Here is a 20716-nt window from a genome sequence, read left to right as displayed (position 1 = left end):
ATTAGCCATTCGCCCTGTTCCTCGTGGACCTGAAGTACCTACTTATACCCTCGCCTCCAGATTCTTTGGATGATATACATAATGATACTGAACGATTTAGTCGGAGACGTAGGCCTTTCTTAAGAGTCAGCGGATGTTTTAGGATCTAAATTGAAAGATAACCATATGTTGGCTCCGGGTACATCTTTTCCTTGGTATCGATTTAGGGAAAAAGAGTTTGTATCTTTCTTCTCTCAAGAAGATGACCTGGTGTTTTGCAGTGATGTTCCTGACACGTTTCAAAATAGAATATGCTCATGATGAGTAGATACTTTTTATTGATTCTTCAAAAAGAAGCCTTAAAGCAGTACTTCTACTCAATGGCAATAGGTATGCTTCTATACCAGTTGGACATTCGGTTCACTTAAAAGAATGTTACTAAACTTTGAAGCGGTTTTAAGCAAACTCTGCTATTCAGACCACAAATGGACACTGTGGTGATTTAAAAGTGATTTCAATGCTGCTTGGTCAACAAAGTGGCTATACAAAGTTCCCTTGCTTTCTCTGTGAATGGGAGACTTTCTCGATGAATGAAAGAAGAGACAGAAAGAAACAATGCATAAAAAAAGCTTGAACCTTGGAGAAAAAGGTAGGGGTTAAAAATGTTGAGAGGATTAAGTTAAATTAAGAATGTTGATGATCCCAAAAAGGTGTTACTTCCACCACTTCACATTATGTTGGGGCTGATGAAAAAATTTGTTAAGGCATTGCCAAAAGAAGGGAAGTGCTTCAGATATCTTTGTGGACAGTTTCTTGGTTTATCCGAGGTAAGGGTAAAGGAAAGCATCTTTGTCGGACCAGACATTAGAACACTAATGACAGATTCCAACTGTGTGGCCAAAATGGGAAGAAAAGGACAGGCAGCATCAAATCTTTTAAATTAGTTGTTATTAGTTTCCTGGGAAACAAAAGAGATCCAAACTACAAGACAATCGTCGCAGACATGCTAGACAACTTTAAGAAGCTTGGCTGTAACATGAGCATCAAATTTCGTTTTCTCAACTCACATCTTGACTACTTCCCTGCAAACCTTGGTGATGTAAGTCAAGAGCAGGGCGAAAGATTTCACCAAGACATCAAAGGAATGGAAAGAATATATGAAGGAAGATGGAACGTCAACATGACAGCGAACTACTGCTGGATGATGAAAACAGATGATCCTCAACGAGTCCACAGCCGGACAAGCAGTAAGAGAAGCTTCGGCAGAATGCGAAAGCGTTATTATATGGACTTATGAGCTTTAAGAGAATTGGAAGTGTACTAGAAATGCAGTTTATAACATGATATATATGAATAAAATAAAATTTTATAACGTTGGAAAAAATGTGAAAAATTTCTTAAAGTTTGTTACTATACGCAAACATACTCCGTACTTTGTGAGAAAACCTGACGTGATAGGGAAAAATGGATTGCATTTTTGAAATTAGCGCTGGAAAGTACATAAAAATCAGTTATCAAATTTCAAACAATTTTCAAAAAATATTTTTTTGCAGGCCTGTGTAATTTAACCCTGCTGCACTTCTAGTGTTAAAGGCAACATGCAAAGGAACAAGGGTGTATTAAGGTGGGGGAGGTGGTTAACCACCCCTTCATATTTCATGGAAAATATTTAAAAAATGAGAATTATTACAGTGGCCCTCTGATGCTTGATTATTTCTTCCATCAAAAAAAGAATGAAAAATAATTGAAGAATATCTACAGTCCGGCCGCCGAGAGTTGTCCGATGACAGGCAAAAGGGATAGGGGGCAAGGTTGCCAGGTAAGAAAGGGAAACGCTCACCTCACATGTAAACAAAAGGCTTCCCTTAAGAAAGGAGCCAGATAGGATGACAAACTTGAAGGACCCAAAGGAATAATCACTTGTTTTGGCGATTCGAAGAAAGGGCTTGTTTTGGTGGATCAGGCTTATTTCAGTGCTCCATATGCATTTGAAAATGTTGTATGACTAGGCGAGGGTGTGAGGTGCATTTGGGGGACAGCGATTGGCTGAAAACTGTGCTGGTGCAGGGTTCTCCGCCCCTCCTTTTGAACTGTCATCGGACAACTCTCGCCGGGCCGGACTGTAACAGCCGGTTGCTCAAGAATATGCATTATTGCTTAGAGGTGTTGCATACCAGCAAGGGGCCACAGAAAGTCACCACCCCCACCCAAAACAACAAATTTAATCCACCCTAGACAAGGAAGGGTTTCAACTGATAAAGGGCATGGTGCTGGTCCATGCTTGTTTATTCTCATGATAAGTGGTTTGTGGATCCCTTTGGGTTGGTTATCGCTGGCCACAACACCCAACACCTTGAGAATGTGAACAATTATTATGCATGCCAAAATAGCAGAATACAGAGGGGCTACACTAATGAGTAATTATCAATGGCTCAGCCACAATTCAGTCACTGAACAAGTCGCCTCCAGAGTGAAGCTCTCCTCTAGCCCAAAAACATGTGAAAGTTGTTATCTCCTTACAAGTCATGGTGCCTGAAGGTTTTTCAATGCCTCTTTGGGTTAGAAAACCACTGATGATTAAGCACTGTTTTCTGGAATCTAGGGGGCACCCTATCACACCTCAAATACTGATCACCCACACAGTATATATGCTAGAAATTCTTACAAGATTTAAAAAAAATTATCAGAGAAAAAATGAATGATTCAAGTTGGTGATTAAAGTTTATTAGATTCCAAAAATTAGTAAAAAAATATTCAAATTTGAGTACAATAAAATGACAGAAACCAAATGCTTTCAGGGCCAGAATTTGAGTCAGATGGTTGAGACCTGTTGCCCATGAAAGGTTGTTAGAATTGTTAAGAATGTACAGTGGACGGAGGTTAGAGATCTATGTTGGGGGGGGGGAGGGGGACAAAGCAATCATGCCAGGGGTTTAGGGACTATGAAATATCCCTGGTGAAATGGGGAGGGGCACAGCTAGGGGAGGTTTTAGGTGCAACTAATACTGAGGGGTCTGGGGGTTTGGCATACCCACCAGGGTAAGTGTGGAGGCCCTCTGCCAGAAAAAATTAAGATAAATAGTTCAAAATGGTGAGTTTCACGGCCTTCTGAGGGATTTATTATTAATCCTTATACTATTCTATAAGTAATATTAATCCAATCAAGTAAAATAAATTTAACTTAAAAATTTCTGTGAGCTCTGGGGGGGGGGGGGGAGTTATATCTCCCCAAAAACTCCTCCCCTTGCTGCGCCACTGGGGAGGGGGTGCCTGTTTGTTTAAATTGGCCTATGAATACAGCATTTTTTTGTTTTCATTGTACTTGAGTGTGTAGGTTTCATACTTTTTTCAGACCAATTACCATCTAAGTTGGGGGTCTAGGCAGAGCCTGGCCTTTCCAAAATGACACCCATGGAGGAGACTGGAGAATCATATCTTGCTGGTGATGATTTTCCCTTTCTGATTTCTTGGCATTCTTTTTGATTTATTGGTATGGCTCTATTCAATCTCATTTTAACCCTTTTGCTATTGTCCATCCATCAGAAACCTACCCGTCACATGCGGTGAAAGCGCTGAACGCATGGCAGGGAGAATGTAAAGGTACACTCACAGCAGTTAGCCATGCAAACATACCAAGTAGGTTCACAGCAGCAAAAGGGTTGATGTAGTTTATTTCTATGTGGCGTTGACAGCTGTGAATAGGGTATCAAGAAAAAGATAAAAGGAAATAAATGAAACAAATCGTAAACAACTGAAAAGACAACTAAAGTTTTTTAATATCTGATTTATAAATACATATGGAGTTCCTCTCGGTTTCTCTTGATCATGTGTCATTTGATTCAATACAAACATTGAGAACCATGTCAGCTGCCATAGTGTGTGTTAGTCTGATATATGGGACCACATTAACTGATTTGGTAATTTGTACTGGCAAGTTTGATTTTTCTCTTTTCAATTTATCCAAACAACTCACTTAACTGGGTAAATCAATGTGACTTTTAGTTACAACTTCCTTCTTCCATTGCATCTATTTTGTTTTGAACTGAATATTGGCCCCAATCTAGAAAAAGTTGGACCCATATTTTGGAGAAATTCGAAAACTGCATCCTGCATATGTCATTCTCTTAGATACAATCGCTTTTGGGTATAAAATTTAACTTACCAATATTATACTTGACAAATTGGTAAAGAATGAGGAGGAGAGATAAAGTTTTCATTGCATTTTATTCTGGAATGTATATTACAAAAAATACAAACTTTTTACAAATATATATTTACATGGAATAGATCCTTTATGTTAGTGGATGGATATTTAAGTTTGATGAGTTAGTAAAATCTTCCTTGTACCCAGACAATAGATATCATTTACCAAAGTCACATTTATGTAGACATCATTCGTTTGATACCTTCCAAGCATATGACTTAAATGAAAAAAACTTTTAACGATTTCTCTTTATTGTATTGATGTCTCACATTTCCACTTATTCATACTCCCAAGTTCTGGAAAAAGTCCGTTGGATAAATGGGATTATCCTTGGCACTTCTCCTATCAGATATCAACACTCTGGAAATCCATCTTATGTTCCAACTCACTTGTTGAAAGACGTCAATGTCAATTAGTGTATGAAGTTTAGCCTTCCAATATTTGCTATTACACCCTCCTTAATAACAGCTTCACTGCACTTGCATAATCGTAGGTTAACCTTTCGACTTTCCATAGGCTTCGAGGTGTGATTAATGGATTGTAATTGAGCGATCCTTTTTCTCCTTTTGAGAATGAGCTGGATTTTTTTGGTAATCATTCAAATTAGGCCTACTTTGATAAATATGGGTGTATTTGTTGAATGCATCAAGAAATCTGTAAACTCCCATGGTAATGACTGTGAGTTTCTCAAATATTAGCCAATTATTTATCTTGAGAAAGCATTTGTTTAAGGCTTGCGGGATGAGAAAATATTTCATCACATGGAGAACTTGTGAATATTCCTTGAAATATTTTTAACAGTCAGTTTATTTTATGTGAAAGGTAATCTTCCTTTATTACCATAATGATTGAGGAAGGGGTATGAGGTAATGAATAAGATGTTGGATTCCAGAGGTAGAGAACCTTTAAGGTTTTCCTTTTGTCTATAATTTTGACATGGTTCCCAATACTATTTTTCAATTGCCAGTGTATTGAAATTATTAACCTCCTCCATTACTTACGTAATCTCACTTATTTACATACACAGCTGCCTCTGCATACCCTTATCATATTTTTATGGCTATGTACAATGATAAGGTATATATGTTGTGTGTGAAGGGTAGTTAGTATTTTCACTAAGTTTTAGTCACCAGCAGATTATATTAAAAAATCTCATCTCCCTTAAATATGGCGTAGAAGAGTTAGCTTGCAAAAGCATGATCACTCCATGAATGTGAATGGTGAATAAATGAAGTTCATGATACCTTAATAGTTTATTCAGAGTAATCCTTCTCAGAAGATCGATGACATGCATGATGAGATTTATGAACAAAACAGGGTTGTTGCATTGACGCTGAATGAGCAAAGAATAACCAAAATTTACCTTGAGGCTTGTAATTTATGTTGAACCTTCTATGCTTGTCTGGTCTTTCCTAATGTATTGGAAAAGAGCCATTTCACAAGGAGACAGGAATCTTTACATTCCTTTATTTTAATTATGATTTTGAAGAACACAATGGATGTTTCTACCTGGAGAAAGATTTTTTTGTTGTATGTTCTAAGATCAAATATCATAATGAAGCACCAAAGTGAATGAGTGAAACCAGAAAAAAATACTGCTGTCTGGTTTTAGGGACATTTCAAAATGTAGTCTTTATAGGTTTGGATAAAGTTGCTATTTGCCTTAGTTTTCATGACTATTGTCAACTGCTAATAAGGTGCATGGGACATAATCATGGGAAATGGTTTATTTGTATCTCAGCATTCTGGAAAATTTCTTTCACATTTGGCAGATCGTATTAGCTCATTTTAGAAATTGGTTCTTGTCTGTCCGTTAATAGAGCATCAAGACTACCTATTACCAATTGATATCATTAAGATATATTTTTATTATTCATTTAGAGTTTTAGAACCTGAACATAGTGAAATATAAAATAAACTGAGTGGAATTGATGATGAAGTGTGTAGTGAAATTTGTACTTTGAGGTGAGGAGTAATGGATGAAGCCTGAATTTATCTTGTAAGAAGTTGAGAAACAATAATGACTAGCATGGATAAAGAAAGTAAAAGAAGAAAGTCTTGTGCAATATTGTTGGCACTAATTCTTCTCATTATTGAGGGAATAGTGAACAGTTTTTCATGAGGTTACCTATCTTAATGGATGATTGTATAAGTTTTGTAGGTGAGTCCATTAATTTCCTTTTATTTATGTCACCAGATTTTTCATTCGAAGTGGTCATGGCTGATCTTCACATCTGGCATGGGAAACCTTTGGGAGGATAAATTTTGGTACATACCTATATCTGGCTCATTCAGAAATGAATCAAGAGGAGTTTTCTGGAGTTGTGAATGCAGGAGGAATAAATCAATTTTGGAGTCGTGCTTAAAAGTGCTTAAAACGACTGGAATTATTGTTAGAAAGAATTGGGATTTCAAACTGTGAGTAGACTGTAGTTTTTCAGTTCACCAAGAGTTTTGAAATTACTAACAGAAAATTTCATTAGAGTGCCATGAATTAATGTATGGCTTGTGCTGAATTTCTTGCTAAGTAGATCCCGGATAATGTATTGATGAGTTTGTGGTAGGCACTACTTTATTATAAAATCATCCAACAAATTTAATACTATAAACAGTTCATGGTATTAAAACTAAAATATTATTCCCCTATCCTTCATGTTCAACTCCTGCTCATCCCATCATGTATTTTTTGCTATAGTTGATTAGTATACCACTGTGGTGAATATATTTACATAGGATAACTTCAGCTTTAGCAATCAATGGATTAGTTAATATTTAATATCTCTTAACTAGTTATAAGTCTAATGTTTCTGAATATCTATGAGATGAAAAGACCTTCATTTTATTTACAACACAGTTGTACCCTCTTATTATTGCACCTCCTCGTAAATGATAAGTCCTGATACAATCTGGCTTTTAACCTGCTTTGGGTAATAATTTTTCCATAATTAGAATTTCCTATTTGTTGAGCAACATTAGGAATTCTTGTAGGGACTTTATCATTGTTAATGTAAAATGAATTTAGATGAATGTGTATAGAGGTGTATGTACCGATTGACAGTTGACGTTAACCTTTAATGCAATAATGGACTTAGAGACAGATGGGTAAGGATGAAATGATGTACTAAGGTTATGGATGTAATGATTGATAGTAGATGTAATGATGAATGAATGTAGATTGTTACTTCTCATGGAAGAAAAAGGATGATTGCTTAGGAGTGCTTTCCTTTCCTAGAGGACTTCCTAACCACATTTTCATCTAACTTAAAATGTCAGGGTCATGAGTACGTCATGGTTGTCCTGTAAATGCTGACTAAAGTGGTTAGTTTCTCTGTTGTGTTTTTGTGTGACTTGCAGCCGAATTCGGGGACTTCCTGCCCGCTTTTGCAACAGGATCTCAATGCGACTACGAGTAGATCTTGGGTTTACTCTTCGTGCCGGAAAAAATGGGTGATATATATTTTGGGTGTCTTTCTCTGTGATTTTGCGATTTTGCCCTATCGAAATGGTATTCCAGATCGAGGAGGCCTTTACTAAACGGTCACTTTGAGCGGCTGAGTCTTCTTCTCTTCGGTTTTTCCCGCGTTGGTTCCCGGGGCCGAGGCCCACGAGAAAAGGCCCCCAAACCACCTGGCCCCTTGGTTCACGGCCTTGGCCCTGGAGGCGCTGCGCGGTGGCGCACCGTGCAGCTCGTAGCTTTCCTTGGGCGACTTGGAGAGCAGGGCCTCGTCGAAGGCCCTGAGGGCCCTCGTGGGCAGGACGGCGGATAGCCGCTCCAGCTGCCGGCGCATCCTCACGCGGTCCTCCGCGCTCGACCCGCCCCCTTCCGGTGGGGCACCCATTGGCTCCCGGGTCACCGCCGCGCCGCCCTCTTCCGTCGCCGAACCGCCGCTCGAGTCCTCGTCGTCCTGCATTTGCACCTGCTGCTTCATTGCGCCGTAGAACCTGCGCAGAGAGAGAGAGATTGGAGGACATATATCAGTTCCGTTTCCTTAACAGTTACCGTGTTGACCCTAGCACTATAGATCTGTACCCCAGTGTTGCAGTGGCGGCGCTAGGGGTGGACCCAGGCCCACCCAAGTAAGTTGGGCAAAGTTCAGAATCGAAGTCCAAAGTTAAACTTCATTTTATAAAATTAAAATATATTTTTATACTGTTATACGCGTATCGATGGCTAAGTTCGATCAACGCGTATCTCAAAATTTGGCCGGTCTGAATTAATACTGCTAATAAAAATACTGTTAATAAAAAATTAAATTCAAGCAAAAAACAACTTTGTTTGCAAATATATGCTTCTTTTTCAGTTTTATGTATTTCTGGTTTTTAATTTCAATTGAAATTATGCACAACCAAAAAAATCTTTTTTTATACCCTGAAAAGTTGCTATTTTTGAGATACGTGTCGTTAGAATTTGGCAATCGATATGGAAAACCTCTCTGTTAATGTGATAGACATTTTTGTATTGTCCATATTAATTAGTTTAAATTTAACAGTTTTTCGCTTACTAAATGAATATAAAATGAATGCATTCTAAAAAACGCGGTAAGGCCTACCGTGTAATTTGTTTTTGTTGCGTGGCATGTCAGAAAAGTGTCATTCGAGTTAAGTCAATACATACATTTTTTAAGCTATTTTTTCCCTTGGTAGTTATCACGTTAACTCGAGGTCAAGGCTACCTATTTTATGATCTCGCACGCCCTTGCTCCACCCGTGTGGCATATGTTATGCTAATAGCCAGCACTGCACCCATGCTGCAGTGCTGGCTATTTTCTGTACTTTTGTGCTATTTCTTAACAACCAACTTTTGATGCGAGGAATAGGTGTTTGGTCTCATTTTAAAGAATGAAGTTTGCTTTTGATTTTTTTTTCTTGGTTAATTAGAGGTTTACTACTTTGTTAAAAAAGTATAAAACTACGATTTTCTAAAAGCCGGATGGCCTAATATTACGCCCGTGGCGAAAATCGAAGGATTTCACGTGGCGTAATATTACGCCCATAGCACGCAAAGTGCTTATAATCATGCTTAAGAGTTTTTTTTTTTCCTTATTTTGCACTTATGTGATTTGTATGGTTTTCTATCGGGTGGCAGATGCGGACTGCTTAGGGCTTTTTTCCAAACAGCATAGCAGTGGCGGATTAAGGACTCAAGACGGAATTTGCCTTTAACTGTTAATCTCGAAAAAAGCTATTCAGTTAAATAACGGAAAAATATTGGGACAGAAGAGCAATTGCCTATTTTGAGTGAACAATGTTGAAAAATCCCGTAATTTCAGGAAAAATAGCATAGCTAGTGATGTTCAAGGAAAGTTTTTACTTCACCAGCTTAACAATGTTTAAACATAACTGACGAATATGTAAAAGCCTCATGTCTTCGCAATGCAGGCGCCTTATCGCTTACAGATGTTGCATACCACAAAAGTTCCGTGGAAAGTTATGATCCCCCCCTTCCCTAAAAAACAGCCCTGAGGCGTTGTTCTTACTTATTCCCTTTTTCTCTTCATTTCCATGTTCCCTTCTTTCCCTCGAACGTCAGCTATCACTGTGACTAACGAAAATTAAAGGAACTAACGACAAAGATGGGTCATTAAGCCCACGATTAGCAAAAAATGGTTTTATTGGAATACGGTCCTCAGGGATTCAGATTTAGGGGATCGGGGATCGAATCCCGGGATGATAAATTAATATTTCCCTGGTGATGTTTTAGAGCCAATATTTTCTTCCTTTGGAGAAAATGCAAGGAAATTTAAAAACATTGTTGTAATTGCTTATCGATTCGTAGGATTTTTCATGTGGGTAGTGCTGGGAATATTCGAATGTCGAACGCCATAATAAATATCACCGTTTATAAATTTACCGTTGGTAGCCACACTTCTCTTTAGCACAGAATGAAAATATGAATCTTCATTTCGCAATCTTTTTGACGTCACTTCAGGCGAATTTTCTATGCTTGGTCTAGTTGTCCTGAGAGAATTGGGTGAAGTCACTCAATGGACTCAAAATTTGCCTTTTAACTGTTCATCCAGAAATATCTATTAGTGGAAATAACGGGGCAATATTGGAACAGAATAGTAATTGTCCAAGTATTGTAGTGAGGGAAGAGGAAACTCCTTGAAGAGTATTTATAGCTGTGGGCATATGTAGAGTTTGAGTGGTTAAGTTCTATATTTCATCTTCACGGTATAATGACAGTATATCTACTAATGGGGAATGGGGTTGTGTGTTTTAAAATATCTCTGTTTAATTTTCAATGCAATAATGTTAAATTGAACTTATTTCCGCAGAGAATAGGGGCGGATTAAGGTCGTTGTTTTGAGGGAAGGTAGTCGTAATTTACCATGGCGCTTTGGTGGTGTGCATTACTTCGCTGCAATTATGTGTCTACCATGAGTCGACAAGTTGCTTTAAATACTCATAAATTATTTTCTTTCATTTTTTATTGAGCTGGTGAAATAAAAACTCACATTGGAGACCCACCTTAAAAATTACCATCTTATCAAATTTTCCAAAAAATACTAACCGGAGGCGGCCGTCCTCTCCCTTAATCAGCCCTTGTGAGAGAGTTGGAATATGTTTTATTTTCATTAGCGGTGCCATTTCTTGTTTTATTATGACGCCCATTTGAAACGATCTCTGATGTGTTTGGGATCGAGAAGTTTGGAGAGGTAACTTATAAGAGAAGATTAGAAGCACTTCGTCCAAAAAAATTTGCTCAGAGGAAGATCTTTCAAAAATAATGCTAACCGAGCTTCGATGATATCCAGCAATGATGACTTACCATCGAGTCTCCGACCAACTAGTTGTGTATCTCTGCGTACTAATTGTGTATTGGAACCATAATGAATTCATTTTCTTCATTGATATGGCTATAAAGGACCTAAATTGGCTGAGAACTATCTCTTCATCCCTATCGTTAGCCCAGAAGAGTGAAAAGCAGTGGTATGTGATAAAGTTTTTTAATAACATCTTTCGTTCATGGACATTTGAATTCTTGTGCATGCGATGGCTGAAGGGTTTAGTTTAATTTTCGTTGGTTCGTGTGGGCAGAGGATGATGATATTTGTAATTCCTAATTTTCATATTAGTAGAGCATGCGTTTTGCTTTCCTCTTGATGTATTGGCCGCATAAATATTCAGGTAAGCATTTTTTTCTAGAAAAAATCATCATAATATCTGGGGGTATTTGGTAGAATTTTTCCGTTTTCGGGTGTAATCCTAATTCAAAGCGATATTATCATAGTTCGCAAAATAAGAATCGCAATCCGAACGAATCATATCACGTACATTCCTGTTTTTTTTGTGAGCCCACGTGCAGGTTAGCTTGGATGTCAAAATTGCCATCTACTTCTAACTTGACAAGAATGCAATATATCACTCTGTGAGATCCGAAAAGTAGGATCGTGCCAAAGAATATTTTATAAACCTTCCCTAAGTGTCGCACTCGATTGAAAGGCACCCTTGTCTGCTCTGATGCCAGCGCGCTTCGCGGAGCCGAATCATGACTTCGTATTTCCGCGAAATACGATCATCCTCTCCTTTCAGCTCTCAGATTTGTCTCCTACGTGCCTGTCACGGGAAAGTTCGTGAGATAGGTACTGCCGCGCTTGGCTGTAATCGATATTTTTTCGTTTTCTCTCGTGTGCTGCTATGATTTAGGCTTCACTCCCGCATTTTCCCACGTTTCCCTAAAATATTAGGCTCACAATATCTTTATCCAAAAGTAAATTTAACTCTTTAACTACACTCAATATACAAAATATTTTTGAATCGCTTAAAAACTTTTTGCAAAGTTCAATTGGTTGTTGGAGATAATTTTATTCCACAAGTATTCGGCCGCTCCAATCACTTTTCTCTGTATATTTTTATTTAGGTCTCTTACGAGTTGCAATTTATCACGAGCTGAAATATCCCGGTGCAAATTTTTTCTTTGTCCTTTTAACAGGTGCATAAGCTATCCTTTATTGTTGTTGAAGTATTCCCCTTCCAACTTTTGTCCCGAGCTCTGCGCTTCATCAGCTTTGCTCACCACCATCCTCTTTGAGGGAAATGATTACTAAGGACATTAGTAGATATATCCTTACTGGGTGTGGTTCTATGCTTTTTAGGCTATAAAATACCTATTTCCGAGCAATGAATTAGTAAAGTCAATGCGCGTTAGTTTTAATACCAAAAGATCCTAAATCTCAAGAAAGCACACTAGTTAGCTGCCTACGTGAGGATTGGAATTGTATAGACTATGATATTGGGTTTCTTTAATCAATCTAGTTGCGAAAAAATGCTTTGAAATTAGTAACCTTTAATGGGGATAATGTGCTCTTTGACTTCAATTGTCTCAATGGTTTTCTCTAACGCTAGATTGGTTGTATTAAATCAAATCAAAGCAGTAGTTATGTGTAATTTTAGGTTGTTATGAAATCTACCTCAATGTTAAGTTATGAAGGTATTTCAAATTAGGAAGAGGGAACATGGGGTAATTTGCGTTATGTCCCATGTAAACCTACCGTAACCGGTAGAATGCTTAAATGAAAATGCGTGCAATTTTTCCATTAGTTTTTGATGCACGTGTATATTGAAGTTTAGAATCACAGTGTTCATACTGTTGGTAAAATGAAGCTCTCATTGTATTTGTAATTATTTTTTTTCGGGCATCGGAAACGTTATGACTGCAATTAAACGGTACGCGATCCCATATAAGCGGGCAGGTCTCATTCATTACCCCATAAGGAGCCTGTTTCAGTTACATTTTGGGTATCCTCTTTGACTCCTCATTAGGGAGACACGTGTGTACTATTAAGGCCAAATCCTTGTACAAGTGACGCCCTCTTTGAAGCGAATTATTCATTCTTATAAAATTATGCGGTAATTTGTAAGTGAGCTCTTATTTCCCTCACATCAGCTTTTCCGCAGACTAATAAAATTTTAAGAGCAGTTCTCATATGCTGTTGCCGAATACAACGTAATTTTATGCCTCAATTCATTTTTTTGTGGACGAATCATTTTTCTCTGAAATTTTCTCGCTGTATGAGCCGGTAAAGTTTTTTTTGAGCTATTACTTAATTACATTGCACTCCTGTCAATTATGGGCATTAAAACAATTTTCTGTCAACAAAAAACCTCAATGCTATTATAGTTTCCCGTACCTTTTTCTTAGCCCTCAAACTTTGTTGGTCGCTGAAGCAGCTGATATATGGTCATATGTATTGCATACTTTCTTTTTCCTCTGAGGAGTCTTTTTCGAAAGTATATATGACCCAATGAGACCAGTTCCAGTGGGTTTCACGCAGTAATTACATTATAGCTGCCCCATGCTGTTGAACTTAGCTCCAAAAGATCTAGGCCTTCAATAAAACGATAGCCATTATGTAACAATGATAATAGATTAATAATTGAACAAATGATATCTAGCCGAATGACTACTTAGTTCAAATTTGAGGGTTCATGCTTAAAATTGACTATAGGTGAAACTGATGCGTATAATAGCAGATTGTTTAAAATAACAAAGATCACCGTAGTTTGTTTATAAAATGGATACAGGCTCAGGAATTGTCGTAAATTTCATAAGGAAAGTTAAAACTGGTAATTTCCCCTTAGCGTCTGCATTACGAGGAAAATTTACCGCATGTTTGTTCACAAAATGTATTGACTCCTTCAGTTTGTTCTCAGTCAATATCAGAAAACAAGCATCAAAACGAAAGAAGAGGGAACGATCACGTGTTGTTAGATGTGATGAAATATTCTCATCAGTGAATACCCAAGGCAAAATGCCGCGGTAAAAGAAGAATCTAAAGTAATTTTCATAAATGTATGCTCGTCGGCCGATAAAAGTAGTTTACTCGAATCAAATCTACATTTTCTATTGCATGGTCTACCCTGTGTATTCCTTTCTTCTCTTTTTCGATTCCTTCGCACCGATTCGCTTTCCAAAGTAGATATCTTTTTGGATAATATTTTTCAATCTGTGAGCTTCCACCTTTCGGAGAGTAGAAAAAGAATTTTTTTATGTTTTCCGTTGAAACCAGGAGTTAAGTGTGCATTGAAATTTGATTTGGCTCACACATCACGATTATATGTGGGCAAATGAGAGGGCAGCAATTATCTTGACAGATCCACTGCTTGACGGCGCACCGATTTGATTACTTATCCCATGAGTTTGGGAAAAAGAGAATGTGAGGGCTTTAAATTCATATTTTTTCACAAAATTTGCGGCCTCCTACTGTTTCTTCTCAGTTAGTATCAGAAAACAAGCATCAAAACGAAAGAAGAAGAAACTATCGGACTTTTTTTTAGTGAGGGTGCCCCCAGAAAATGCCGCAATTTGTCATTTTTACGCCCTTCAGATTTCATTCCATCGCCTTATTAGTCGAGCGGTGGTGACTTTCAGTTTCTTCTTTCACTGACTACAGGCTATATAGGGCAGGCAGATAAGGGGATCCTGTTGCTGTGATTGTCCCACCTCCCGGGTTCACCTCCTGACGGATGCGGAGATATTTTAGAGGTTGCCCGATCCCTGCTTTAGTGCTATGTGTAGTACCAGCGTATATAGGTTAAATCTTTAGGGGGGATATCAACGCTAGGATTGGTTAAGTATTTTTAAAAACATGGATGCCACATATTTTCTGCTAAAAAGGAATCTGAAATTTAAAAAATAATATATTCTTATAGATAGATAGTAGTACGATAGATTTTATCACCAGACAGGCAGTAGACTTCAGAAATACTAAAACCTTTCATCATTTCTGGTGGGTTGTTCGGTCCCCCCAGAGTGCCCCTTATATATTCGCCGTGTGGAGGATACTTGGAGTACAGCACTCCGTCCGTCAGATGAAACGTTGAGCTGTGGTCCCCTTGTCGTCATTCGTTACGAACAGGCTAATGCCGGATTTCTCTCAACACTTTCTTCCGTACCTTCTACCCCGAATAGCATTAGATGTCGGAGTATCACCATTTGTCACCATTATTTTCATGTCATCACCATTATTTGTAGGCAGGCGAGGGGACAGCAATTATCTTGACATATCCACTGCTTGACGGTGATTAGATTACTTACGCCAAGCGCTTAGGAAAAGAGAACGTGTTGGCGCACTTAAGCTTCGATTTTCTTTGCTTCTATTTTAATTAAGCGTTTACTTCCAGCGAAAGTTTCAAGGCTATGCATTTCGTGAGGGAGTATGTTGATATCAAAGTACCAAATGGTTCGGGTGCGCACTCTCTCAGGCTAGTATGGGGACGTGGGAACCACCCGCAACAAAGGGAAAAGTTCCCCTCCGTATAGTAATGAGGGATAAAGTGTCCAGTCCCTTGCAGGAGAGATATTAATCTTTCCCTTTCGTGCTCTATGGGGTCAATTAGGCAATGCCGGTAAATGAAATTCGTCGCCTTTCCCCCTAAAAGGAAGTTCCCGATGCTTGATGAAGCGAAGGGCTTACTTAATTTCGAAACGTTGGCGTTAGGTAAGAAAACCTCTGACGCGAACGAAATGTTCTTCCTTCCGTGAATGTAGGTTTACTCCAGAACTTCGAGCTCGCGACGCTGAAGACAGGCAGGCTATTCGCAAAACAGAATGGACTTACTTGTTTAATTATTGGCGGATCAAGGATTTTTTCTGGGGGGAGGGCCGAAGTGCATGGCAGGCAATCGGTCTTCTCATATTTGAGATTAAAATCAACATACAACAATAACTGTAAGAAATATTCTCTTAATTTTAGTGTGACAGTTATTAATATGAACTTAAATGATAGAGGCTCCGTAATTCAATAAACAAAACAAACATAACGATAGCCTTATTAAAAATCTTGTCCATTTTTTAAGCATCGGGAGGGGGGTGCTCGTGGCCCCATGAAATCCGCCCATGTATTTAATTGCTACATTGCAGGAGTTATAATAGCGAAAACTGGACTGTTTAATCTTTTCTTGACGCAAAAATGTATATTTTTTCAGGATAACGATAAAATTAATATCCAGTCTATGCCTGCTATATTCAAAGGAGGAGAATTGTGAGTTATTAAGGGGTATTTGCAAGCCTCGAAAACTCTGTGATTTAGAAATGAAGCTTTATATATCACTCATGAGGATAGTACAGGACCGTTTTCTGTTCTGAGAACTTAATCAGGAAGTATTCGGTGATTTTCATTCTCAAAAATTGCCAAAATTTCTGATGTCAAAGCCCATTTTACTTAAACTTGCGTCGCCTCCTCTGCAGTCTTTCAGTGAATAAGACCCCTTTGACGGGGCTATTTTGCGCATATTTATTTTTACTTTTGAAGTAAAAAATTGGCTATTAGATTGATGGTTTTTGTCTCTATTTCGTCTCTTTAAATTAGTCAACGCGATTTTTGAGGAATAGCACCAATGGAAAAACGAAAAAGTGGCTTCTAGAATTATGAATCTTTTGTGCTGCAGAAAATAATTTGCAATAATGATCAACTCGCTATCAATTACGCTGGTCTTCATTTCATCCCAAAATGTGGCTTTTCATCCCAAAATTTGGCTTTAAGCTGTTGCGACAACGTTGGATTTTCTCTTACGGGATGAACTAATATCTGTATCTTGCATATTTAAATATTGAAATGACAATATTTTGATTCAGTAAAATTTCATGATCATGAGCTAGTGTACTACGTAAAATTCAGTGTCACTCATTGAGAGTTGGTGTGATGGTGGGCTACATCAATAATATAGAGAAAAACCGTGTGTTTCATCAAATACTATTGTGAGCTAATAGTGTTTCTTGGCTTTTTGCGGGATTAGGTTGGGCGCCGCTGCCGACTCGGAGGCTACGCGCTAGTGAGCTTGAATAATTCTGAGCAGACGTGTTTCAGTGTGGCAGTTGAGTGTGGGTAAACCGTGATAGTGAAAAATTGTGAGCTTAGGTCCGTCATGAGCGATAAAATTATGGATATAAATAAGTGCAGGAATAGTTTTTTTTCAGAGGACATTAATTATCGTGATAAGAATTAGCAGCTCTCATTACTCTTCAAACCAGGGATTTATTTTCGAGGTGGTGGCTTTAAATGTTCGCTTAAAGTTTATCTTCTCGGAAATATTACTTTGATAACGTCGTCGATGAGAATGCGGAACTTTTAGAGTTAACGCCGTCTAGAAAAAAATTTCGATGCGTTTAGTTTGTAAAAAGCCCATCTCGTTCAAAGTTTCCTCTCCATAATACATTTACTCAACTCGTGTGGTTACACACTCTGCGTGAGACAGATGAGGCTGCAAGGATTTATATACCAATTTGAAACGAGGAGGATATTCAGAAGCTAAGTACGTTTCTGTACTGAATTGTGTTACGAGAATACATATAATGGTCACTCAATTTTATCCGGATATCTTCGTCAGAAAAAATAGCAAAAATATTTCTGCTATTTTGGAGCAGAAATTCAAACTTGAAAAATGAGTAAGTATGTTCCTATTCTTGAGTATTTTTCCATGTGAGCGGCTTGCCTTAGTATTCGGTGGCCATATTAAACGGAACGTAGTTTATTTTTTTCAAAAATATTAATCCCACAAGAAGGAGAGAAAAGGCGAGTACCTTTCGGTTAGTATCTCCATGATTGTAAACGAATTACCTCTTTGCTCGGGCGGTCATATCGCGGGTCCCTCCTCAATGATTTCCGAGAACGAGCGAGGCCTTTTGCGCCTTGGGCGCTGATTCACCTGGGCGGCATATCGGAATATCGAAATGTATCACGAAATGAAATAGTTGTGAACATTGGTTCAATATAGATGTCCAATAAACCTTGTGATATACCGCGCGGTAAAATAATCAAATCATAGCGCCCTTAAAATATAGTGCTAAATATCTCAATAAATAACGTGATATGCCATTCGATAAATATAGCCTCCTATGAAAGTTTACGATAAATATCCGACATCGCGATATATCGTCCGATATAATGCTTAATTATCGCGATATATTGTCGGCAGGTGACTTTATATTGATTGGTTGATGGCGATATTTTAACGGGAGGTGATTTTTTATAAGGTGATACATCAAGATATTTTATCGTCATATTTTTATAGGGTTCGATTGGTTATCGTGATTTGCCCTTTTTCACGTTTATATCGCATTCAGTGTTACGATTGACATCAGTTTCACCAGTGGTCCTCCCGGTGACTGTGATCAATCACAGTACTGGACGCAATGTAAACAGAAAAATGAAAAATCATAATTCACTCCCCAGTAACCTGAGAAGCAGTTGTTATCGTTCCGATATTAGCAATCGTTATCGTCAGTTATCGGTATTAAAAAGTACTGGACTCGGTAAGATATTTTACCGTAATATTTTTATCGGGTTCGATAAGAGAATAGTTATTTTGTTTTCCTTTTTTTACGATTGCGTTACGTCCAGTATTGCCATTGAAAGCAGAAAACAGTTTCGACAGTAGATCCACTGCCGAAATTGTTGTCAATGGCAATTTTGGACGCGGTTATGCCGGAAATAATAAAAAAATCACCATTAACTCCGCGGTAACCTCAGAAGCAACTGTTATCGCTCCTCCATTAGCAATCGTATTCGCCAATTATCGATATTCAAAAATTATCATTCTCCGAAATCGAATTTTCAAGGCTCGGGACCCGCGGTTAAGATAGATGGTGCTGGAGATTAGCGAGGGTTTGGTTAGCTGGTTGGTAGGGTAGCTGTTTGAGCGGTCGCTTACCTCTCTCGCCTCGGGAGAGAAAATGTAATCTGGAGCGAGCATCGATCGTAGCAGCTACGGAACAGCAGAGAGGGAGGGTGGGCGCTCTCCCTGTCTTCCCCCCCCCCCCCCTTCTCTCTTCTCTTCCATTCTCCTCCCCACAGTGTGTGTGTAGTACAGGCCTGGAGGAGGAGGGCAACGAAAGGCACGCGCGCTCGCATTACATCCTCTCCATTTCACTCGGGAGAGACCCCCCCCTATTCACCCTCTTCCTCGACCGAATCCCTCGAGTCCCAGACATTTCGAATAGAGAGACTTCGGATTACGACGATCCATGTGTAAGGTAAGGGGTTAGGGGGTTTCGCCCCGGAATTACGCCGTTTAAAATAAAAACAAAAAAAAGGTCTGTTGGCGGCATTCATGAAATTAGACGCCCATGTAGCAGCCTCCTCTATAAAAATGTTCCCGCAAGGATGGAACACGCTTAATTAGAAGGCCATGACGTGCGTAAGCCAGTGGCGTAGTCAGTGGTGTGAGAAGGGTTTTATGGGTTACCCACCCGCTAGGGATAAAGTGATTTTCAAATGCGTACTCATTTGTTTGAAATGTGGTGGTACCACCTTCATGCCAATTAAGCAGAATAATTTTGTTTTGTCCTATTCACTTGTCGTTTCATCGGTACTGATACGAATGAATTTCGGGAGATTTCGGCGAAAAAATCATCAGTTAATCATGAAGCAGCCCTGATGTTTCATGATTACGGGAGTGTAGAAGCTGCCGATTAGCATTGGAAAATGTTATCTCTTTTATTGGGAATTCTCATTGGGTATTGCAAGGAATTTATTTTGAAAATGATATAACGTTAAGATACTTTTCATTTGAGTTTTTTGATAACTCGGAAGATTTAAGATATGCTCATTTTTTTCTTCAGATTATTGCATATGAAAATTAGAATTAAAAAACTTGAGCTTCGAAGTATGAGCAAATTTAACACTCTAGCAGGAGATCTTCCATGATTTCACCACTTCGAATATTTATGTCGACATGCCGGAGGAATGTTTCACAGGGTGGCAAAAAGAGTCGTGCCAGTTAAGGTAATGACATATATGTGAAAACAGTATAGTTGATTTCTTCATTACGATTAATCTTGCATGACCTGTTATCATTAAGTTTAGGAGAACCTGCTGTTTTATTTTTGCTGCATAGTTTTTCGATGGAAAGCGGGGTATTTTCTCCTCCTCATCACGGTAAGGTGGTTACGGAATGATTCATAGCGATATGTTTATTTTTTTATCTCAATTACCCTGAAAACAGCACAATGAGGCCTTTAAATCGTGGGTTTCAACGACAACTAACAACAGAAGATCACACACATAGGACCTACCTACCCAGGCAGGACTCGAACCCGCGGTCTTCGGTGTGGTAGGCGATGACTTATACCCATCCGCCACCGAGGCCGACGAAAGAACTGAATTTTAAATAAATATCTCGATGTAAAGAAGTTAGCCCAATTTTCGTGGGTTCCTTAAAGAGAATCATGGAATACAACTATTTGATCGTTTTTATTTTGACGAAAGATATTCAAATTTCCGTCGCAGACTAACCGGTAAGGCCGGGGTTCGAACGCGTGAGCTCTTAATGCAAATGCTCCGTCCACCGTTTCTCTCATACAATTCCTATCCCCCTCAGATATGACCTCAAACGTTTTCGATCGATTTTCGCAGCAATCCAAACGGTGAGCTCAAATTGGTTTATCGAATGAATGAATATAATTTTCCAGAGTCGAGAAACCTTTTTTCCCTCCTGATAAATGGGGGCAAAAGTTTGATGTGCTGAGTCATTTGACTCCTGGGATCAACTCGACGAGCATTTAATACGGAAATTTTAATGAAATTTCAT

At 38.6% G+C, this 20716-nt stretch overlaps 1 protein-coding gene across 1 annotated transcript in view; it reads right to left on the bottom strand.

Moving 5' to 3' along the window:
* Positions 1 to 4186: 4186 nt before the first annotated feature.
* Positions 4187 to 20716, bottom strand: part of LOC124153653 — a 99772-nt gene continuing 83242 nt past the window's right edge. Inside the window, exon 4 of the mRNA XM_046526947.1 lies at positions 4187 to 8125. Coding sequence (XP_046382903.1) covers positions 7714 to 8125 — 412 coding nt within the window. The 3' untranslated portion in view covers positions 4187 to 7713. The remainder of the gene's footprint in view (positions 8126 to 20716) is intronic.

This window comes from Ischnura elegans, chromosome 2 (genome assembly GCF_921293095.1).
Source record: "Ischnura elegans chromosome 2, ioIscEleg1.1, whole genome shotgun sequence".
Classification (NCBI taxonomy): domain Eukaryota; kingdom Metazoa; phylum Arthropoda; class Insecta; order Odonata; family Coenagrionidae; genus Ischnura; species Ischnura elegans.
Note: the sequence above shows the minus strand (reverse complement) of the source record. Positions and strands in the feature narration are given on the sequence as shown.